The sequence below is a fragment of the Gymnoscopelus microlampas genome, assembly GCF_963454915.1.
Source record: "Gymnoscopelus microlampas genome assembly, chromosome: 14".
NCBI lineage: Eukaryota > Metazoa > Chordata > Actinopteri > Myctophiformes > Myctophidae > Gymnoscopelus > Gymnoscopelus microlampas.
Window position 1 is genome coordinate 31,267,698 of NC_139951.1, and position 13,994 is coordinate 31,281,691.

At 43.7% G+C, this 13,994-nt stretch overlaps 1 protein-coding gene across 7 annotated transcripts in view; it reads left to right on the forward strand.

Annotated features, from left to right (window-relative positions):
* LOC311060901 (rho GTPase-activating protein 44-like) overlaps window positions 1–13,950 on the forward strand; it is an 83,898-nt gene extending 69,948 nt beyond the window's left edge. For 2 of the 7 annotated variants that reach the window (XM_084079289.1, XM_084079288.1), the window contains exons 17-21: window positions 1,868–2,062; window positions 3,223–3,762; window positions 6,017–6,132; window positions 6,923–7,306; window positions 9,235–13,950. In XM_084079289.1, coding sequence (XP_083935415.1) covers window positions 1,868–2,062; window positions 3,223–3,762; window positions 6,017–6,132; window positions 6,923–7,306; window positions 9,235–9,404 — 1,405 coding nt within the window. In that variant the 3' untranslated portion in view covers window positions 9,405–13,950. Of the gene's footprint in view, window positions 1–1,867; window positions 2,063–3,222; window positions 3,763–6,016; window positions 6,133–6,922; window positions 7,307–7,850; window positions 7,906–9,234 lie in introns of all 7 variants that reach the window. The other 5 variants (XM_084079293.1, XM_084079292.1, XM_084079290.1 and 2 more) reach the window with 4 other exon arrangements.
* Window positions 13,951–13,994: the final 44 nt, after the last annotated feature.

Consider the following 13,994-nt stretch of genomic DNA (forward strand, 5'->3'; position numbering starts at 1 on the left):
TGTGTGTGTGTGTGTGTGTGTGTGTGTGTGTGTGTGTGTGTGTGTGTGTGTGTGTGTGTGTGTGTGTGTGTGTGTGTGTGTGTGTGTGTGTGTGTGTGTGTGTGTCTCTCTCTCTCTCTCTCTCTCTCTCTCTCTCTCTCTCTCTCTCTCTCTCTCTCTCTCTCTCTCTCTCTCTCTCTCTCTCTCTCTCTCTCTCTCTCTCTCTCTCTCTCTCTCTCTCTCTCTCTCTCTCTCTCTCTCTCTTTTGCTCTTTCTTTTGCTCCCTAAAGTGTGTTGCAGTTAGCAAATGCTAAAATAACTTGAGGGACATTTATCACAACACTGCAGGCAACCACTCATATTAACTAAAGCTTTAGAATACTTGCAAGTAATTTCTTCTACATTTGTCTTATTTTCTGAGGATGGGGTGGATTTCTGGGATCCACCGGGAAACTTTGACCTAATTAGCACTAAATAGAGCGATAATTTGCTTGCTGGGCAGGATGTGCTTGACGCACCTCTGGGAAGGCACATTTTCACCCCCCAAATCCCTCTCCTCATTACTGTCAGCATGACTCACATCCCTTCCTACCAACACCAGCAGCCTGGCAGCCCAGTGTTGCACCAAAATGTGTGACCTATTACATTGCGCAATGTCAGCGGTCTCGCAGCAACAAATTTACAGAAAATGCAAAACATTCAACATCAAATATTATGTTATTCCTCGGGTTTCTGTGGATTTGCGGAGAATTCACAACTGTGACTCCTGGTGTCACATAATTCGATTGGTCACCAATATTGGTGAAACATCACCTTGCATCCCACTCCCCGCTGCCTCACCATCTTAGCTTTCAAAGCTCATGTATGTGACCTGCCAAACTCCCACCGACACTTTAATAAAGACGCTCTGTGTGGGCGAGGGCAGGGCTCTTTCTCATGATCTGTATTCCTCTGCTCATTTCTGCTTGTCTCTGTTCTGACACAAACGCAGCATTAGGAAGATACAAAGGTACTGTACTTATTTTCTTGTCTCCCCCCCCCACTCGCCGTCTTTTCACCGGTGTTGTCTCAGCCGCACGTTGAAAGAAACTGTCTCTTTTGTCATTTTGTCTCTTTAGTATTCCATTCAGGTCTGCTCACTGGTTGAAGTGACACACTTTGACACCGGTATAGTTCAGTGTTTCCCAACAGCGGGGTGACAGAGTGGAGGTGACTGGCTGGTTGTCAAGTCCCCCGTGGGAACAAAGCAGGCCTTTCTATCTCGTTTGCTTAACCAGCATCTTTTCAATGTCATTGGATACACATGTTTTGATGAGTTCAAACACCAAGCTGTTAATACAAAAGTCTTTTGTTGCTTTCATTTAGAGACAACCATGTACATACATTGTATTGGATGATTCCTGTTTTCATGTGATTGCCTGATGTTTCTCTAACCTGAAATTTTCTATATTTAGTGCTTACATGATTCGATTACTTTCAGGCTAAAGAATAAGCTGCATATCACATAAAACCCCATCAAAACATGACAATTGAGAAAGGGGAGTTATCCTTTAATGTCCCATTTACAGTGTTGGTGATGTGTCCTTGTCATTTCCTGCTGTGGAGCCTAATTACAACCACACACAAGGCTCTGTGGGATGATTAGTGATATTGTCCCCAGTTGCTGACCTGGGGTCGGTTTAGGCATGGTTTTAGTGAAGGCCAGCACTGAAGGGAGAGGAAGGCTGATCCTTAGTCGGCAGTACCCAAGGGCTACTCCATTCCAGACGCTCCGTGTAGGGTTTGACTCCTGACCTTGCACGCCCATGCACCCACCCACCCACAAACCCATGTGACCACACTTGGCCCTGAATTTGACTTGGCTGTTGATCTCTGTCCCCCAATGCAGCATGGGTGTGAGGGTGATGGACACTTCTTGGGTGTCACGCAGGGGCTCGTCTTCTGCGCGCAAAGCCACCTCCACGCCTCCGAGCGTGCAGCCCCCCGCCCCACCCAATGACGCGCTCGTCCCCGAGCAGGCGGGGGAGCTCTCTGCGTCCCCCTCCCCCACCCCTCCTCCCGCTAGCAGCAGTGACCGAGCCAGGTAAGGCCGCGGTGCCCTGTCCTCCGCTTGCCCCCTCCACCATACACCCCCCCCCCTACCCAGTGTGCTGCTCCCTCACAGTGCCGCTGCGACTGACCCGCCACAGCAGCGGTGTCTCTGCGCTTCAACCCGTTTACCTGTCTGTAATACACCTGCTGGCTCATGTTGAAATCCCCCTCCACCCCGATGTTTTGCATCTCTCGACGCATGTCCTTATGAACTACCCTGACTTTCCGAATGTTCTTTAAGTCAGTGTTGTTATTTGTAAGCGTCACATATGTACAGTAAAGTCCTTGGTGGTGTCATTAATCTTTTGCCTAGTTCTCTTCATATTGCCAAGCCATTTCAGGTTGGTTGATCTTGGAGTGTGTCACTGGGAGGTTTCTTTTTGTACGGTGTGGCTCTGCAGGAGGCTAGCTGTCTTTACTGTAAGAGGGTTGACTGTGTCTTTGTCTGTCTGTGTGTTTGTCCGGGGATAATCTCACAAACAACTGGACCGATCAGCGGCAAACTTCGTATGCCCACTGTTAACTACCTCCACGCACATTTTTTCAGATGTTTTATATTTTCAGAAATACAGTGTGTATTGTAACTTTCATTGTCCTATGGAAGTCAAAGGGGTCGGATCGGGCTGAAACCATACAAAGAATTCCCAGGCGGTGTTGTGTAGACCACAAAGAGCAATTCTAGAAAACAAATTGACGGGTTTAGCCATAGTTTGTTACAGCTCAAGCTTTCTAGGACGTGCTGCATGTGCATGTCTTTCATGCCTTTTTGACATCGTTTTGAGGTGTCATTTAGCAGCTTTGTAACGCATTGTTGCTAGGCACGCATGCCTCGCTTGCATCAGATAAGGCAATTGATGGAATGCATGCATTTGAAAATGCCTAAGAATTGTTCTGAGCCGTTTGTAAAAAAGGAAAATGTTTATCTTTTGCGCTGTTCTCCTTCAAGTCCTCCCCCTCCTTAACATCACAGTGTAAACATTAGAATGGCACTAATTTCCTCCTACACAGCTACTGAATGAGCAACCACAAACCCAGTATTTCCCACTGGCCTCCCCTTCCACGCCCCAATGATTATCGCATTCACTATTAAACATTAACATTTGACCACCAGATCAGTTCCCCATGAAACTTCTGACATTCTTATCATTGCAGCTCGGATGACGCGTCTTCCAATTGGTCGGACTCCTGTTATGCCTACCCCTCCCCAGAGGAAGAGAGGCCCCCTCCCCCTTATCCCTCTTCCTCCTCTTCCTCTTCCTCTTCGTCTTACCCGCTCCCTCACCACCATGTCTATAGCCGAGCACCTGCGTGTCCGCGTCCCGTCGCTCCCGGTCCCGAGTCTGTGCCCCCGGGCCCCTCCCCTCCCCCCCGCTGGTACGGCTACAGCCCTCCCCCGCTGCCACCCCTCTGCCCCTCCCCCCAGCCACAGCTTGACATCAACTCTAACCCCAAGCCCAGCTCTCTGCACCTGCCCAAACGCTCCTCCCTGTCCGACCCCTCCGCTCCGCATGCGTCCCTGTCCGAAACTAATGCCTCCTCCCTCCACACCAAGACGCCCCACGTGCTAACTCGTCCTGACCCACTCCCAACCCCGGGACTGCCACCCACCCACCCCTCTAACACCCCCCCACCCGTTCCCCCTCCGTGGGCCGCCTGTGCCTGTACCCAAGAGAGAGGACCCAAGCTGAATAGGTAAATACGGATCCTCAACTGTGGACGCCTTGAGCTGTGCACACCTCCTGACACTATGAACACATCAACATACAGTTGCAAATGCACACACATACAGAGGCCCCAAAGGGCCCCAAAGGTTTGAAGAGATGGGTAAACTGTCGCAGTTTCGCAAATTCTTGTGAGATGGTAAATGGTTGTCTTGACATTCTAGAGCAACGATAGGAAGTTTTGTGTAGTACTTGAACAATAAATATGACCCCAAGCGGCTTGATGGTGGCGCTATAACAATGAACTTTATGTTTTGGCCTATAACCTTTGAACTCTCACAATCTCAAGTTCTTTTCCTGGATTCTGTGGGTCCAGATGAAACTATCCATGTAAGTCACAGCTATTCCCATCTGGATTTCTTTTTTTTAACATAAGTACATACATAGACCAAATACAACAACCATCGGGAAATCATCAAACAAGTTGATATAATGTCTATTATACCCTGAATCTGACTATAAATTTCAAGTTGTTTCAAGTTGTTGTCATTACAAAACTCACAGGATATGTTTCCTATAACACTCACTATTATATTTTGAAGGGCACCATCAGTTCCAAACATGAGCATGGGCCTGGTGCAAATTTGTCCATAAATCAATCACAGTTCTTCCAAACGCCATCAGATCAAACTTGATGGATATGTTTCATTAAGCTGTTGAAACAGGTTCCCAAAAAGTTTTTGAAATTGAGCAGTGGAGGGGTGACGTAATTCCCAAAAAAGGGCATGGCATAAATTTGGCCTTAATTGAATGAGCGCCTGCCCAATCGTCGAAAAACATGTTAGTTATCGTTAATACAGGTGTCAGAGACACCTGTATTAACATGACACCTGTATTAATGTCAAGTCAAAGTGTCTCCTTGGTGTAAAACAATCATGGATAAAAGACAATTTCCACAACTTATTTTCATTGTGGTCCTCTCTCAAACAAGGTGGCAACCCACGTGTGTGGCAATCATAGTAATACTAATTAATAAATAAAAGCAATTTACATCTCAAAGAAATAGCCAATTACATTGTATAAAAGAAAAAAGGCATAACTTACATAGGAAACATATGTTAATTCATCATCATCAAATATCATTTTGTTAGATTTTTAAACCTTCCGTTAATGCAGTTGCTAGATCCAACCTGTTCCATTGTGAAGCACCTATGGAATAGCTTACCTTATTTTAATCCATTTCTTCAGATGCTATCCTCTGCCTGTGTTTCAAAGTGATGTCTTTCTATCGTGGAAATAAAAGTCCTTTCAGAGCTGCAGCGTTCACCGCAGCTTGTCCTTATCAGTTCCATCTTTAATTTCACAGCCATATACAATACTATTGCACGCCATAACTTTCCATGTTGCCAGGATATTCTGCAGATGGTTGCTAAGCAACAAAGAAAATCCAAAGCTGTCAGTGAATTGCATTATAGAAGTGGGCGTCTCTGACTCATTTTTTATCGGGCTCACTTACCTCTCAGTGGTGGTGGTGGTGGAGTGAGAGAACGGTTACCAAGGGTGCACAGCACACCAGTCCTTGCGAGATGCCAGCCAACGGATTAAACACTAAAGAATAAAATAATGTAGCCGCACACATTCGTAGCTGCCGATGCCAATAATTTATTGTAGACACAGACTGGAAACACACCAACGTTTCGGACAGACTAGACTGCCTTCTTCAGGGGAGTGAGAGAACGGACCTTAAATTGAACCAAGCAGGGAAATAAAAAAAAAACATGGAAGGCAAGATTACGCTTCAATCAGCAGCATATGCCTGATATTTGGTGTAAAAAATAAAAATCCTTAATTTGCATTTCTCCATCCATAGTCTTCAAACCCCTGCAGTCTCTATCACCCATCCCTGTCTCATCTGCTGTCAGTGGGCTGGGACATTTGGAGCTGGGGGGCTGTCAAATCAACCGCAAGCATAAATTCAATATGTTGTTGACCTTCAAGCCCTCTCTTCGTTGACATTCTGACTGCACTACCCAAAAAAGAAAAAAGAAAATCCATTAAGCCATCAGGGTTTACTTGGAAGTGTTTGTATTCACTTGCTTCTGCTACATTGCAATATATAGAGAGCATTTGTCAGTCTGCTACAGTGGTCACTCAGAGCGTTTGACATTGAACTGAAGGTGCCATTGTGTTTCTTTAAAGTGGTCATTAATAGGGCTGACGTGTGAAGGAGGAAAATGCAACAGGGGGGCAACCTGTTATTTATGGTTGTTTTTCTCCTTCACCAGTACGCTTAAGAACAAGGAGCTGTCACCAGTCATTGGCCAGAAAGGCATCCAGGGAATGGCGACCTCTAGTGGACAGGCACTGCACTCTGACCACAGCCCGCTCACCCTGAGAAGAGGTAATGTGTGTGTGTGTGTGTGTGTGTGAGTGTGTGTGTGTGTGTGTGTGTGTGTGTGTGTGTGTGTGTGTGTGTGTGTGTGTGTGTGTGTGTGTGTGTGTGTGTGTGTGTGTGTGTGTGTGTGTGTGTGTGTGTGTGTGTGTGTGTGTGTGTGTGTGTGTGTGTGTGTGTGTGTGTGTGTGTTCAGGCAGACAAACCTGGTGCGCAAATTCAATCATTTAGTAGTTTTTTTTATTCTACTTTTGATGTGAATTGCCTGGACCCCAGGAAGAATAGTCTACATTACGGTGTAGACTAATGAGAATCCTTAATAAACAATAAACAATTATCATAAAACCCTCATTAACAGTGCCTCATTATGTCTTTTTGAAGGCCAAGCTGGAATAGTTTGCATTCGAATGCGTTTTGAATAAATAAAAAGAATTAGGCCTTTCTTGCTACAGGGCTTATTTTCTTATCAATTTACAACAAGATAATCTGTACAAGACAATTAATGTAAGTAAAACACTGCACATAAAAGAAATCACAGCTTCAAATATCACGTTTGAGATGTTAACGGATGTAATTGCCGTCACAGTACAAAACTCTTTTAGGCATATATTAACCATATACTTTATTTTTCTGCATGGCAATGCCTATGGTAAACACAATCTTAAACACAATGGCAAGCATTAATAATATATTCATACATAGCAATCATAAGTTTTTCCGGTAATTTGCACGATAGCCAGAGTGAGAGACTCTCACTGGACGATGTCCCATTCTCTTGTTGGTTCTGGTCTCTCCACAGCTAAGAAGCTGGCTCCCATCCCACCTAAGGCGCCTTACTGTCAGACTGGAGCCATATCTGACCAATCCACAGGCCAGCCATCCCCGGTCAGCCTGTCGCCCACCCCTCCCAGCACCCCCTCCCCATACGGGTTTGCCTACCCCCAGGGCTACGCCACCATCGGTTCTCCGGGACAGTCACAGATAGCCACCACCCCGTCCCTCTCCTCCCCGCCCTCTCTGGCCGGCACTCTCACCAAGGCCAGAACCATCCCCAAGCCACCGCGGCAGAGACCCAGCTTACCTCCCCCCCAGCCCCCTACCACGCCAGGCACCAGCCCCCAGCCACTAGAACACTCCTCGGGGCTGCTAGATGGCCTTTCTCCAGGAGAGAGCATGTCCACAGGTAAAGGCTTGGTATGGCTTCGTGGACACTAACTCAGTCGCTCTCTCTCTCTCTCTCACACACACACACACACACACACACACACACACACACACACACACACACACACACACACACACACACACACACACACACACACACACACACACACACACACACACAGAGTTACAGACCTCTGCCATGTTTGGTACTCAAGAGCAAAAAAACTAAATAGTTTTCTTAACTTCAGGAAGTTACACAAATGTGAGCGAAAGAAAAGAGTGCACCAGAACCCAACTTGTAAGCATATATCAATGCTTAAGATCTAAGTGTACGCATAGTGTAGTGTAGATTATGGTAAGTAGCACCAGACTGAATAGTCACCTGAAGATTTTTCTCATAAAACATGAATGATATTCATTGGTTTATGTTATAGTAGCAGAGTTCAAACTGTTCTGTAAAATAAGTTGGGTTGACCACTAAATCACTGGTACTATAGGTGCTAACCTCTATCTCTGACTCTTCTTCCCCCTCTTGTCCACAACTGTCATGGTCTTACTTACAGCGGTATGAGGCCAGAGGTTCATTGTGGTTCTGTGTGTAAGAGAGATTTTTCTAGGGTAAGCAGGAGTTTGCTGTTGCATACTAAAGACTCACCTCCCTCCACATCCCCACCAAACCCCCCTCTGTCATCTTGGCTGAATGTGGAGCTGGACCCTCACGCTCAAGAGCAGGGTGAAGTTGCCCATAGACATGGGTCTGGGATCAGTTTCCTAATTGCCGCAACAAATGGTTGAGCTTGGGAGGAGGAGGTGTTAGAAGCTGATCCTTGGCTGGTGCTGGATGGCAACCTCACCCTACTGTAGATGCTCTTTATACAGTATATACCAGTATACATGCTTATGTATAACGTTTATATATATACACTGTATATTTTAATGTGTTATGTCCACAAACCCCATTTTGCCGGCCGTTGCATGGTGGCTGAGACTGATGCAATGCATGGCTTACAGTACATGGCCGTGTCCATTGGACCATCTACTCGAATCAGCCCCAGGACAGAATCCGTTTCTCCCAAACACCCCCCTCCCACAGTGCTCCCTCCCTTATAAAGGCCTCTTCCAGCTGCCATCCCAGCTTATACAGTCACTGACCCCATCGGCGAGCCACCCACCACCCATCCCTGAGCATAACCTCTCCACCCCACAACCTTGTGCGTCACTCACCCTCCTCACACACGCACACACACACACACACACACACACACACACACACACACACACGCTCACATACTGGCCTCCAGTTGTTGTCTGTCACAGTTGTTACACCGTGGATGTTGTCATTCTCACAGCACCTTGAGACCAAAGACAAAGACATTGCGAATTCTTCTCAATGCAAAGACGCAAATAGTCACAAATTTGCACCGTGCAGCACAAAGGACGCAAATGACATGACACAAATGTTGCATCATTCACAAAAGTTGAAATATTCTAACTTGAGCTAAATAATTGGTACGAGTTACACAAATAAACTTTGCACGAATGAAGTGAGGCAAAATTCGCTTTGCGTCCAGTGTGAACACACCATTAGGGTTTTTAGTGCAATTGATTTTTTCTTCCAGTAATATTGATATCTTCTCATGTGGAAGACAGGTGCAAGTGTCACCTACTTGTCTGTTGTTCTGATATACTGTATATTGTAACTATGGTCTGGAAGTGATGATGACCCACATGCTGTGTGTAACTGTTGTACCTCATTCAGCATCGATGAAGCCACCTCTGAAATGATATGTCTTACTTACGTCAATACTTGTTTTGTAACAATTGCATACTTCCTTTCTTTGCTTTCTCTCTCTCTCTCTCTCTCTCTCTCTCTCTCTCTCTCTCTCTCTCTCCCTCTCCCTCTCCCTCTCCCTCACTGCTCTCCTCTTATTTCCTCTACCCTGCCAGACTCTTTCTGCAACCTGGACATACCTATCATCAACGTTGAACTGGACGGCATTTTCGACGAGCCCTACATCGGCCCCTTCAGGAACTCAGTGGCGGTGGTCGAGTCGACCAACGGCGGCAACAGGTCGGCCGAGTCGGAGGAGGAGGAGACGGAGAGTACTGTGCTATGACACCACGAGTTCCTGTCACCTCTGACATGCCACACCACCACCGCCCCACCATCACTTTGACACCCTGCTAACATCTTGCTCACCAAAGGGACAAAGGGACATCTCGGTACAAGCGGGAACCCCACAGGTGAATTTGGCTCTCATCTTCACTTCTACAACCTGTACTCGACTCCCGGCAAGACTGACTTAAATACAATAAACATGAATAATATCAAATAGGAATCAAATACAGATGATCAGTACTCTTGGGCTTTAGGTGGGGTATTCAAACACGCAATGTTATATTATTTATGGCAACATGTCGTTTGATCTGATCTGATTTTCTTTTTTAATGTTTTAATATATTTTATTTTATGTTTTATCTTTCTTTTCTTTGCCTTACAAGAGTCACGTGCAATGTTGCCTTTAACTTAACACTAAAGACTGGAGGCAGGCTTCTGGGAAGGACTAAAGTCAACAATATCACAGTTGTGCACAACTGCTCTGTCACAGTTCAGAGGCTTATTTCCATTCCTCTCACTAAAGGTTATTTCCCTTCCCGTTGATGCTGTCTCTGCAGTCCCTTCCTAATTTTTTGGAGGATGAGTAGGGGGGTGCAGTGCTAATTTATATGCTCACTTGCCGAATGAATAAACGGTTAAAGATCTGTTATTTTTAGCGAGTAATGCGACAAAGTATGAAATGCTTAATCTCCGTCCCACACCTGAGCGTTCACTGTGAGTGTGCCCTGCGTGCTGTACGTTTATGGAAATTGTGTGTGAGTGTGTCGTGCCCTGTCAGTGTGGTGTGACGTGTCGTATTGTGCTGTACGGCGTGTTGCATCGTCAGTGTTGTCAAGCTTAAATGGGAATGCATGCTTCAGAGCTTAACTACACTAGGAAATATTCCACGGCCGCGCAGAACTTACTGCACGTGCCCAATCAAACTTTCCAGTGGTACATTTACATTGTATTCAATCAGGATATGAAACGCTGAATATTTATTGTTTATACTGTACATCTTCAGAGTATATGATAGGAGTAACGCTATGAATCAAATCATATTTTTTAATTACAGGCAAGCTATACAGACACCCAGTATTCCTGTATATGGAATGTATTTGGTGATAGAGTACCTTAATTGATACTGTAGCTATGAAATCTATGGGATACATGGCTGTATGTGTCACAAGTGGAGAGACAACTGCTGCACAGTACACATCTCACAATGGGTATACAGATGCAAAAGGGGCAAGCGGTTTGATTCACAGAAAAGAAAAAACAAAAGAAAAACAAATTGAATTGACACTTTTATTTTGGCAGCAAGCGGTGTCGCATGGGATTTTTTTCCCCCCACTTTTCTACATTGAGCGTAGAGACAGAGGAACTCTTAATAATACTCTGTATCCAGAGTATAACTGGAATGTGTAAGGGAGGGACAGAGCTCTCTCTCTCTCTCTCTCTCTTTCTCTTCTCTCCCAGTGTTCTAAGCTTTAACAAGCATCTGGAGAATTCTCCCTGGCATGGCCCTGCCACCGTGGGGTGCTGCCTCAGCTGTTTGAGAGAGAAATATTAGAGACATTCCTCTGTGTGAGAGAGAGCACATGAGCACAAATGCGCCTGTGCCGTGTCTACAGTAGTGTTAATGGCCCTCACAGCACATTTTATCATATCAGAGAGTCTCACAACGCACATTCTCCGCGCAGAAAAAAAGGTGCAATTTCTATATTTAATTGAGACAGCCGCATGTGTCTTTTTTTGGTTTTTGTTTCTGACAGTGCGTAGATGCAGTTTCAATTGCCCTCCCTTTGCAGTAAGAGGAATCTTTGTGGAGCACTGTATGATCAGGAATGTGTATACTTGTACATTTTGATGAAAGTATTTATAATGTTATATATTCCGAATAGTTTTTACTCGGTCTGAAGAGCTGGGAGTGAATTCCTCAGTACACGACTCATCCATACTGCTTACTCATTAAAAAACATTCAAAGAAAGAGGGACCAGAATTTTTTGTTTGCCTTCTGATGGGCTTGCCATGTCTTATCCAAACTCATTGGACTATACTGCTTTTTGTCCTGAGAATGTCTCAACCATCCACTTGCCTGAGATTCACTACGCTGCTCTACCATTATCTTACTTTGAAATGTGATAAATATTATATTATTCATAAGACTGTAAATACTGAAATTCTGTACATAAATGTACATACATACAGGCGGGATTGATAAATATATATACAACATGTTGTAAGGAAAATATTGATGGAATATATATGTATGTTTGTTTGTATATATTTGTGTTCTGGTCCTAGCACAATGTTGCCAGATTTACATTAAACACAAAAGTAGGTTTGCTCAAATGTTGACAACAAAGGTTCTACAGTCACTCTAATGACATAGATTCAAGGTTAAATCTATTTTATTGGATTGCTAAATTAGATATTTCTGATAGAGTATAATTGCAGAGTCATTGACCCCTTAAAGATAAACTCTTAAAGGAAAATGCTGCATCACTGCTGTTTTTCTTTTTAATTTTATTTGACTGTTTATAGGCACACCATAATATCTTTTTACATTTTCACATAGACTAAGAACTGAGCCGATACAACATCCAAATATAGCTGTCACTTGGTTTAAATAGAAGGACCACCATTTTATTACATGGAGCCAAACAAAAAATGTCTCTCATTTTAGGTACAGGTCACAATATTCACCATTTCAAAGCAATAACCCAATTCTGAAAAGGTAGTTCCAGAGCAAAAATTATAAAGTGCAATTACGTAATTCACGAGCAGAAAACCTCAGAAATTTTAAATTAGACAATTAGAGACTTTTTTTTTAAATGGTACACTTCGCAACAATTTGGACAATTTATTTGATGTTTTGTTTGTTGTTTTGTACTATTTCAGAGTGAAATTGGTACGACATGAAATTAAATACAATCTCTCAATCTCTACAGTCTTTATTGGTTTGAACACGTTCAAAAAGCAATTTTGGAACTCAGTCGTTTCAAATTGGTCTTGGTGAGATGCGGTCTGTCCCTCCCTGTGTCTGTTTTAATGTGCTGCTCTTTAAGTGTGTGTGTGTGTGTGTGTGTGTGTGTGTGTGTGTGTGCGTGTGCGTGTGCGTGTGTGCGTGAGAGAGATTCCAGACAACATTTCCAGTATTATTGTTTTTTTAGTTTTTTTTTAAAAGCATGCTCTGTGAGGGGTGAATAAAGAAAAGGCATTTTTCTAATTGAATACTGTAGGTGGAATGTACTGTTGACAGCTGAAGATGTTCACCTAATAGGTCATTATATGTGTGTTGTGGATGTAGTTTACAACTGGGTAAATGGGGTTCATAAAGGGTGGAGGGACATTGTACTACGTATGTGCGAAGCAGCATGCTTTTTGACCATGCCTATGAAATATGTCTCATCTTTGGTCCTATCTACACGTGCTTGTATTTATTTTTTATATATGTGAATAGACAAAGAGCTTTGCAAACTTGAAGAATAATTCAGTGCTGTCTTTGACTTATTTTATCCTCTGTGTCACTTTTTTGTTGTTGTTGTTGTATTTGTTGTTGTTGTTGTTGTTGTTGTTCTTAGCACTAACTGCCCATCCACTGTACTCTACTGACACATTGGGTGTCCATTGGATAAATTACATTTTCACCGTGCATTTGAAGACAAGTACATTAACTCCTAGTACAATAACAATGTACTTGAACACTGTACAGTGTTTTACACCTAATATATAGCCAATGAGTAAATGCCAACCAACTCAAACTGTAGCCTGTTGTAAAAAAACTATTGAAAACATGTTGCTGACATGATGTAAGAGTGAATGACGATGCACTTGTCACTGTACTGCTGAACAATTCCTCTAAATTAATATGAAAAACATGGTTTGTCTTCCAGTTGACCTGTTAAGTAAGGAAAGTACTGTGATACACAGGTTCAGTGTTGCCCATATGCAGGGTTTGATTTGTAAAAAAGGAAAAAGAGGGGGACACACACTTTCTCACTACTTTGTGAGAACAAATAATGAAAATAGCCAATCTGCAAGCTCACATGGCATCGCGATAACACGTTATGTACATACATCTACTGATGCCTCTGGAAACATGTGATGTTCCTGGAATCATTGGAATTACGAAATTTTGAAAGACTTTGATTGTTAAATTGTGATATTATCAAACACAAATATCAAATATATCACACATAATCATGTCTACATTTTCCTAAAGAAACTGCATGTATTTAATTCAGTTTGACCAGAAGCAGGGATAACACATCCGGCCATAAAAATATCAAAAGCCCACCCCCATCCCCCCAGCAAATTGAACCCTGCCCATATGAGTGTTTGTACACCGCGGTGCATGCAGCTATTGCTGGCTAGGAGAACACATTCTCACACAACAGCTCTTTTGCATACAGTAGTTAATGTTGTAATGGGGGCCAAAATAAAAAAGGGAACAAATGTATAATCAAGGGATCTTTTCAGGCTTCAAGGCCCTTCGTGTCAAACTGTGATGACTTTAAAACGCAGAGATACAAAAGAGGAACACAGCCTCTCCCAGTCTCCCAACACACTAGTCAGTGTTTACTGTAAGATCCAAAATAATCC